At 35.2% G+C, this 9,816-nt stretch overlaps 2 protein-coding genes across 3 annotated transcripts in view; both read left to right on the plus strand.

Moving 5' to 3' along the window:
- LOC122293183 (DNA-directed RNA polymerase III subunit 1) overlaps positions 1-922 on the plus strand; it is a 34,532-nt gene extending 33,610 nt beyond the window's left edge. For both annotated transcript variants that reach the window (XM_043101670.1, XM_043101672.1), the window contains one exon: positions 683-922. In XM_043101670.1, coding sequence (XP_042957604.1) covers positions 683-734 — 52 coding nt within the window. In that variant the 3' untranslated portion in view covers positions 735-922. The remainder of the gene's footprint in view (positions 1-682) is intronic.
- Positions 923-2,510: 1,588 nt separating this feature from the next.
- On the plus strand, positions 2,511-3,212 carry LOC122295166. The gene has a single exon (XM_043104243.1). The coding sequence runs from the start codon at positions 2,553-2,555 to the stop codon at positions 2,976-2,978; it is 426 nt and encodes a 141-aa protein (XP_042960177.1). The 5' UTR covers positions 2,511-2,552; the 3' UTR covers positions 2,979-3,212.
- The last annotated feature ends 6,604 nt before the right edge of the window (positions 3,213-9,816 follow it).

Genomic DNA, 9,816 nt, shown 5'->3' on the forward strand with positions numbered 1-9,816 from the left:
GTTTAAGAAAAAATAAATGCTTTCATATTTATTTTAAACTTTGCCTTGAAGTACCCTTAACAGAGTTATAAATTTCTCAAGTATTTTTATCATTAACTAACTCCTAGATGGATTCCAATCAAGGCATGCTCGTCGGGTCAAATCCACAGGGTAAGGCCTGGCATAATGTTGATAAAAGATCAGTTGCATTTTTCCAGAATTGAAATATCTGTAATTTAAAATTATAGAATAACAAACATCATGAAAGAATGGTAAAATTTGAAATAAAAGCACGACAATAATGGTCAACTTATAGTAAAATCAAAATTCAGTAACGTAAGGATTAATCAGCCCTTTTCATACTATCAAGGTGCAGTAATTACACCTCAAGTATTGCCCTTAGGGAACCCAATAACAGAACCTTTGCTAGATAATCTCCGTGTAGTTCACCTTTATGCAGTTGTCAGGCTAATTAGTTCTTGGAAATGTACAGAAATCAGGTTGGAACATTGATTAGTGAATCAATTGATTTAACCTTCGTAGAACTTTATGAGGTTGACTAGAAAGGAGAAAGAGTTCTCACCATCACATGTTTCTTTGTTTCTGTGCACTGATTTGCGTTTTGAGCTGAACATCATACTTCTTGGTTTTGTTTTGACTGCATTCCTAAATCATTGGCTTACTGTAATTGGTTTATGAGCAGAGTTGATCTACCTTCAGAGCTACGTTATGGGCCAGATCCAATTCTATCTTGACATAAAAAAGTTGCTGCAAAGTTTTTGGATCATTTTTGGGCAGTGTAGTGGATATGGATTATTAGAATGCTCCAGTTAATCAAGGTTGAGAAATGTGTCTATAAAGGTGAAGTGAATACTCAGTTTATCTAATGATATATGTGTTAGCTGGAACATCTATTTTAAAGGTGATCAAGTCTTGTTGCATATTTTCTTATGGTTAATTTACCCCTAGGGATTGGCTCTAAGTGGTAAAGGCCTTGGGCTTGAGGGTATGCTCCCCCAGTCTAAGGTTCAAGTCCCTTTGGGTGCAAATAATTTTTAGGGACTATCGGATTGAAGGATTTTCTCCTTAAATTACATGAGGTGTACTTGCGAGAAACTCCTTGCCGAGGGCCTGTGCACCTCCGAGATTAGTCGGCATGTTGTTCCTGGACACCCGGTGCCAATAAAAAAAAAAAAAAATTATCCAATTTACTAGCACAGCACTTGAAAGAATAGCCTTATAGAAGTATGCAATTCAATTTCCCTTTTTGTAAATGACTTTGAGATCACAGGAATTAAGCATGTAGCTTGTGTCTTGCTTTACCATTGCGAATATGCGAGAATTTTGCTATCAAGTTCCTTGGTGCTGATCCTACCGATCCTTTCTTGTAGAGGGAAAATCACATATATATTTTCCTTCTCAACTCTTCATTTTTAATCTTATTTTGTAAACTTAAGTTTAAATTGATTCTTGAACTTATAGGTTTTACCTCAATCTTCTTTCTCCTCCTATTATACATTAGCTTGGGTGAAAAAATTAGAATATTTGTGGGAAGGAAAATTACCCAGAGTTGTAAATTACCTGTCAAGATAAAACAATAAGACGCCTTTTAGATTAAGAAACACTCTCATCCCATCTCGTTATTATAATTTTATCAAATTTTCACACAAAATATAATAAATAATTTAACTTTTTTAAATTTTAATATAATAATAATATTAAAAAATAATATTTTATTCAATTTTCATAAAAAATCATTTTATCTTATCTCACTATCTAAACAACCTCTGAATATATTTGCAAATTTCTTTATGAAAAATTATACTCATTAAATTTACATCACAAATTATATATAATTTTTTAATTTCTGATTTTTTTTCTTATTAAATATGTGATATATAGATAATGAGTATAATAATTTAATTAATTTAAGAATAATAAAATTAATTTTTTAAAAAGAATAATAAAATAAATAAATATAATATGTGAGAATGGCAAACAACAAAACTGTAGAAGCTTGTCCTATCAATATAGTGAAAATTATTATGTTATTTCATCTCGCAAACGTATTGGCCGAAAACGAATGCGTAGAAGTTCATTGGTTTAAACCATAAATAAAAAGTCCACACCAAACAAAGAAAAAGAATAAAAGAATAGAACATGACACGTATCAAACCAAACAGTCAAAACACATTCTCAGACGAATTACCCACACGTGTACGCTTCGCACGCATAGGAAAATGACATTCACCTAATCACTGCAATTCTTATCCATTCCACCGATGTCAAAGTGCGCAAATCTGCGTCGTCTTTTTTTATATTTGGGGGTTTTGAAAAAATTAATATCTTTTATTTTCTTTATTATAATTATATTTATAAAAAAATAGCGAAATTTATTATTAAAACATACGTGAATTATAGAATAATCATTTACGGCAAAAGAAAATAAGTAAAGTGTAAGCGTTTTAAAATTATACTATTTTTTTTTTTTTTATACTTAATATTATTATTCTATAAAATGGGGGTGAAATAAAGAGGGGGGGACAGAAAAGTTAGAGATTAGATAGGAACAGATGGGCGTGGTGGTGATTGACGGATCGACGGTGAGAGACTTCGTGAACGACGAGACCCTGTTCAAGAAGAGCGTGGACGAGAGTTTCGCGGCTCTTGACCTTAACAAGGATGGCGTCCTATCTCGCCCGGAACTCCGCAAGGCGTTCGAGACCATGAGGCTGATCGAGTCCCACTTCGGCATCGACGTGGCCACGACGCCGGAGCAGCTCACCAAGCTCTACGATTCCATCTTCGAGAAGTTCGACTGCGATGGGAGCGGGACAGTGGATATGGACGAGTTCAGGGCGGAGATGAAGAAGATCATGCTTGCTATTGCCGATGGGCTGGGGTCGTCCCCTATTCAGATGGCTCTCGAGGACGACGATAATCAGAGTTTGCTTAAAAAGGCTGCGGATCTCGAGGCTTCTAAGCTATCATCCTCCTGAAGAATCGTCATGGTTCTATGTCTATTTATATATATTGCTTCTTCTGGATTAGAACTTATTGTGAATAACTACGGTTCTATGTATGTATTGCTCTGCTCCAGTGCTGAAACTCTCTTCAGCGACTAAGTTGGATAGGACTGGTTTAAGTAGTTTTTTGGGTTCTACAATATCCAAATTACTTGCATCTTTTGACATTAAGTTTTGTATGCCAATATTTTTGTGGTTAAGCAATCAGCTCCGATGATCTTGCAGCAGTACAAATCTTGTATTTCTGTGGTTAGGGGAGAAAATATCTGGTGTGGTGTCATGGCATGGAAAAGAAAAGAAAGAGGATGAATGGTAGGGAGATGAACGCCGCGACGTTGCGGCATATGGATGCCGTAGCGCAACACCTCTGCATCATCGAAAATTTACAAATAACCATTTTCGCCGAGAAAAGGAACCCCTCTCTCTCTCTCTCTCTCAGTTCGCCTATTCGCGATAGTCACAGTATTGATAACGTTTTCTCTCTCGACCTCCTTCTACCATCGACGGCGGACTTTCCGATCAACTCGCAGCCTTCATTCGTCGCCAATTGGCCATGTTTCCAGCCCCAATTTGACACTGCAATATGTGGGCCGGCCGCCGATTGGGTTGGGCAAACTTTTCTCTATTAATTTGTTATTTCATTTTTATTTTTTGGTTTATTTCTTGTATATATTGTTTTCAGAGACAAATTGAATTCCGAAAATGCACCCTCAACGGCTCAACCCTATCTACAGCACATGCGCCGTAACGTGCTGCCACCTAACTCTACCGCTTCTTGCCAACAAGATAAAAGAGAAGGGAAATACTAAAAGGCCGGTCGGGTGGGATATTTGCTTTTATACTAATCATTATGAATTCATCACATAAGAGATGCATGAAAGACACATATGTATCTGCATGTGGATCATTCTTCTTTCCTTCCCTCTCTTCTCTTGAGTTATTTTCCCGCTTCCTTTCCTCTCTTCTCTCAGTTATTTTTCCACTTCCTTCCTTCTCACGCGTACCATTTTGCTTCCCCTCCTTCTCTCCCCCAAGTTATTTTCCCCTTCCTTCCTCCTCATTTTTTCCCTTTCTCTTTTTCACAAATTCTTCAAGCATGACCTGTCCCATTCCATTAGCAACTCTTTATGAAGAGTTCTATCTCTCCTTCACTTCGAAGTAGGACTGTTCATCCGAATTTCGATCCGGGAACTTGGGTACACCCAAACCGAAATTCGAATTTGAAATCCAGGCCGGAAATCGGACCGGGTTAACCTAGGCCGGAACTCGGATGAATCTGAGTTTTACACGGGTTCCAGATTGAACTCAAATTTTTTTTTTTTTGAAGCATAATTTTTTTTTTTTAATAAAAACCTATATTATAGCCCAAGGCTAGAAAGTTATCGAGTCTTCGGCTCATTTTGTCAAAGCATAAAAAGGCAAGGCTGGAAAGTTCAAAGAAATCAGATGTTAGTGCTGTGCATTCAGCTTAACTTGCCCTGGAGAATTTGCTATTGAGTGAAATTGTTTTCCTCTCGTGACTTATTTTGATTAGATAAAAAGTAAAATTATTTATTTTAGTGGTGAAAGGGTTTGCGAGGGTTGTCAATGACAAAACTAGTTTGCCTCGTTCAAAAGGAGCATGTCCTGAACCAATCCAGTATAACAATTTCGCTATATTGCTAATTAGCCAAGATCTGTTTCAACCATCTGTAAAGACTGCCTTAATTGAGGAAGCTAGTTTGGACCTTCCACCCAAATTACAGTAATGTCTTTACCTGGTCAACCATGAATAATTTACTTTTATATTAAACTCAGGTACCGGTTTTAAATTCAGTGCTCGGGTTTTAAAACCTCATCCTGGCTGGATAGACCCGAATTTAAAAATATGGGTACTGGCCCGGATTTATTACTAAATGCATGTAAAAAAAAAAAAAAAGAATCCACTACATATTACATTGTCTGAACAAATTTCCTTAGAAACAATACAAAACACATATATTGTTTTAATTAAACTCCAATACACAACAAAAAACATGAACTAATTTACTACATCATCGCAGAAGGACTTTGATTTGCTATCATCATGAAAATAGTCCCATTTTGATTTGCTATCCACCTGCGGTTCATCAAAAGAAAAACAGAAACGAACCAACACTTTTGATATGATTAGCATAAAGTTTTAAAAAGTTATAACCACAGAATGAAAAATGCAAAGAAAGATCATTTACTACCACAAAGGAAATTTGCAGTTCATGATCATAGTATTTACTTGATAGTTTTGAGAAAAAGAACAAGAAGGCAGGAGCCAAAAATTACAATCACAATATTTATTCAATAGAGTTAATAACATGCATGACATCAAAATAATAGAAAACAAAATAATAATAGGAACACCCAACACAAGAAAGACTGCTTTTCGAGTGAAATTGTCATATGCTCCTTTATATCTTTCCTACTTCATAAAGTAATCTCTCTTTTTCGGAAAGCAACTTGCACTGATTTGAGATGGCTACAATGTTTTGTTTTATACTATCTATTAGATAAAATAATGACCTTTACACAGTGAAGCTTGTTGGGGGCAGGGAGGAGAGGGTGGTGATTTTTTGAGGTTGATAGGGGGTACTGGGGGAATCTGGGATCCACATGATGCTCATGCCTTAGCAAAAGGGTGGATTCATTCTGATGTGATGCCACCATAGACTTCTCTCTACATCTTTCTGTTTTTCTACATTTCACACACACCCAGATGATCGATCAATTAATTGCTCATGTTAATGCACTACTTATTATTTGTAGCACATGAATATGTATATAGTTGATCTAACGGTTGATGAACAATATCACATGAATATTATTGTACAACGAAAATTGAAATGAGTGTAGGGCAAACAGCACAAGCAGTACTATTCTTTCCTAAAATTATTTGTTTTCAATCGCTTTCCTTTCCTTATCTTATTACTCTTGCAGATCAAATGGAATCTTAAAACAGGGATGATCACTAGAAAAAAATAATGATAATAACCCCACAAATTAAAATGGTTCATGAACGTACGCAAGCTCCAGTAATACTTCTTACCATATTATATGCCCAGTAAATAGTAAAACACCTATCATATATTATATATACGGCCACTTGCTCGATAGGGCATCTAGCTTGTATGCCAGATGGGATGTTTATGGACATGTATATTTGACTTTTTGGCACTTATAAGATTTGCCTCGCTATGTATCATTGCATTGAACTTTTGAAGCAACAGCTAGCTTTATCGAAAACAATTATTAACGATGACTTATATCCACTGTAAAATGAATTATCACCTGGAGAAAAAGCTAGAAATTATAGTTTTCCAAATTAAAAAAAAAAAAAGGCCCTCTGTCGTCTCAAGTTATGGTGTAAAAAATATCCGAATGGCGTTTGATCATATAAATATATATTCTGGAATTTTGAGATAAATCCACTAGCTAATACGAGAAGCTGGGATTAATGCATCTTTATTAGATGATATCTACCGCGTACGATAGAAGGGAACTCGTTCACTTTGTATGAGTTCAGGCGCAAATATGGATTTAAATAATGTCAAAACTTTTGCAAACTGCCTCAAAGCAACCATCATCATCCATTTAAAGGCCCAAAAATCCCATTAGACAAATCACTAGATCTACCAGATCTATCCAAGTACAGAGAGACCCAGTTCACCAAATCACTAGATCTACCAGATCTATCCAAGCACAGATAGACCCAATTCATCCAATCACTAGATCTACCACATTTACATTCATCGTTCACATTGGTCATTGGCAATCGAGACAGACACGGTAGTGAAAAAAATAAAATCCAAAATCAACAAATAGATAACACAATAGAGGGAAGAAAGAAAACATACCCAAACGGAAGCACACTGGAGAGATGAGGGATTGAGGAAAAAAGGAGATGATCGGTGAGCCGCGCGATAAATTTTCGGTTCCGGACAAAACGAAAGCTAGCGCTGAAGGGATGAGAGAGAGAGAGAGAGAGAGAGAGAGAGAGAGAGAGAGAGATTTGAAAATGGTGGGGGGGGGGCGGGGTAGGATTAGGTTTTTTTTTTTTTTTTTTTTTAAGTTTATAAACGGGTACCAGGTTTAAACCCGGGTCCGGATTTAAAATTCGATACCCGGACCGGATTAATCAAGTTTTCTCAATCCGGGTTTCGACCCGGATTTGACCTGGGTCGAAAACCGGAACCGGAATCCGGGCTGCGCCGGATTTTATCCGGCCAGATGAACAGCCCTACTTCGAAGCCCAGCCAACAAACACCACCCCCTCCCTCTCGCGATGTCGATTTAACCAGCCCCTCCCTCTCGCAGTCTTCTCCTTGAGTGGGTAAGTTTCCAACCTATATATTTCACATGCCAGTTTGTAAATTGATTTAGGGTTTGATTTATGAGTTTATTTTTGTATGAATATCGACGCATCTCTGTCATTTTTGTTTCGAAAATTAATGGGTTTATTTTTGCATTTCATGATGAGCTCCATCCAGAATTAATGGACAAGCATCCAGAAAAATGCTTTTTTTTTTTTTGGTTCTAGCTTTTATCTCTATTCTCTATCGTAATTAGTTTTTGAATGGCACACACCCACATGAACACATTTCACATAGAGATTGTTTAGTTATCTCTTCAAATTCGAAAGCATTGAATATTGGTGCTTAAATTTAGTCATATATTTGTCACCCTGTTAAGTCATAAATTTAGTCATAAATTTCTGGTAGGCAGCATATGCTTAGCAATTTGCATGACATTGTAACAGAGTTTGCAAAAGTATTTTAGTGTACTTAATGTTTGCGTAAAATTTGATTTTATGTTAAGATCATTTAAAATGTGTTTCTACTAATTGAATTGATAATATGTCTTGAAATTGCCATCAATCTCATTATTTTGGCTGGGAAATAGTAGTCGAAAATGCATACTAATTTGTTCCTATGAATGATATTTGATAGATTCACTATGTACATGTATATGAGCTTAGCTTTGTGTATACGTTTTTGTCTCCAGTCTTTATTAACTGTATTTATTTAAATTTGGTGGCATGGCTTCTCTATTTTGTGAGTGTTTTTTATGAGTGGAAACGTATAATGGTGTTTAGTGGTGGGAAGTGGTTAATACACAAGCTTTTGTCCCAATAGATCCGAGAGAGCATAGAGGAAGTGGTTATATTGTCAAGTGTGTATCTGCATTATACAGTTGTAGATATCCTTGGAAGTAGTAAGAGTTGTTTAGGATTTTGGTAGAGAGGGTTCTACAGGGAAAAAGACTAGTGTTGTCATAAATAAATTATCTTATGAATTATCCCACGTTGCTATTTTTTTTATTTTTTATTTTTTATTTTTTTTAATTTCTTTCTTTTGAACATTCAAAATTATATGATTAATAGTTTCTTTTAATAATGAGTTTTTGTAGAATATTGAAACTCCTTCAAAGATCAACCTCATCAACTGCTTGTTTGCTATCCAACAACCATTATATGGACATGAGGTTGCTGCTGAATATGGAAGAACTTGGGAGCAAAGGTAGAAAATCACTTGCGCATCCTTGTGGAAAAAGAATGATAAATAAAGTGAATGATAATGTAAATCTATTTAAAGACTTTCCTCCCACTTTACAATGTGCATGTATGCAATATAGTTCCTGACTTAGATGGCACTTACGGATAAGTTTCACTAATGCATTCGTAATTACTAAAGATTTAGAACATTCTGAGATATGGCCATAAAATCATCTCCATGCATATATACCTCTGTTGTCCAGATGACTAACACAAGAGGGGGGATGAATTGAGTTGTATTAAAAAAATAACAATTATAAATCAAATATATAATATAAAATATAAACAAAATATGAAATAATAATAAATATAAAGAGTAAGGGTAAGAGAGAAGCAAACTCAGTATGTTAACGAGGTTTGGCCACACTGCCTACGTCCTCGCCTCAAGCTACCCCTTGAGGATTTTCAAATTCACTATTCAACCTCCTTCAGGTGGAGATAGAAATCTATTACACCTTTGAACAACACCGCTACAAAAGATCCATGTAGAACACCCTCTACACTTGCAATCACCTTACACGTGGTGATTCAACTATTTTCCGTGTAGAATACTTTCTACACGCACAAGAGTTATACACAACCTTTTTCTGATACAAAAGCTGATAGTGGGTAGGTTATCAGAAAACACTCCTCAATGAGTGAAATAAGAACAATACAGCGCAAACTATATCTCTCAAAATGAACAAGGATTAAGGCTCAATGCTAGAGAAGAGAGAATGAAAGTTTTTGAATGAATGTTGTATGCTCTTGGTGTTGTGAATGTGAAGCTCTCAAATGATCTATTTATAGGCATATGAGACTTCATATTCAAATTTAAAAAGATTCACATGTCAAAGACAACATCATTCACTTTTTCAAAAAATTCAAATAAAATGTTCTTCTTTTTCAATTGTCAAAGACAACATCATTCACTTTTTTAAAAAAATCAAACCTAATCTTTTACTTTTGGCATATGACAAAATGAGCACATTTTCGTTTTCAAAAAATTCAAACCTAATCTTTTACTTTTTACATATGACAAAATGAGCACACTTTACTTTTCAAAATTTTCAAACAAAATCATCTACTTTTTGTATAAGTCTAAAAAAGCATCAATCACTTTTGAAAATATTCAAATAAAACATGCAAATGTGAAAGATGACAATCAATCATCTTTAATATTTTCAAAGTTCAACTCTTTAATCAAGGCATGCACATGCAAAAGATGAAAATCAATCATCTTTCAAAATTTTCAAATATAATTTTCAA

The sequence above is a fragment of the Carya illinoinensis genome, chromosome 14, assembly GCF_018687715.1.
Source record: "Carya illinoinensis cultivar Pawnee chromosome 14, C.illinoinensisPawnee_v1, whole genome shotgun sequence".
NCBI classification, from domain to species: domain Eukaryota; kingdom Viridiplantae; phylum Streptophyta; class Magnoliopsida; order Fagales; family Juglandaceae; genus Carya; species Carya illinoinensis.

Bases quoted from the DNA above. Each gene is read 5' to 3' on its own strand.
- LOC122295166 (XM_043104243.1), top strand. From the start codon at position 2,553: ATGGGCGTGGTGGTGATTGACGGATCGACGGTGAGAGACTTCGTGAAC.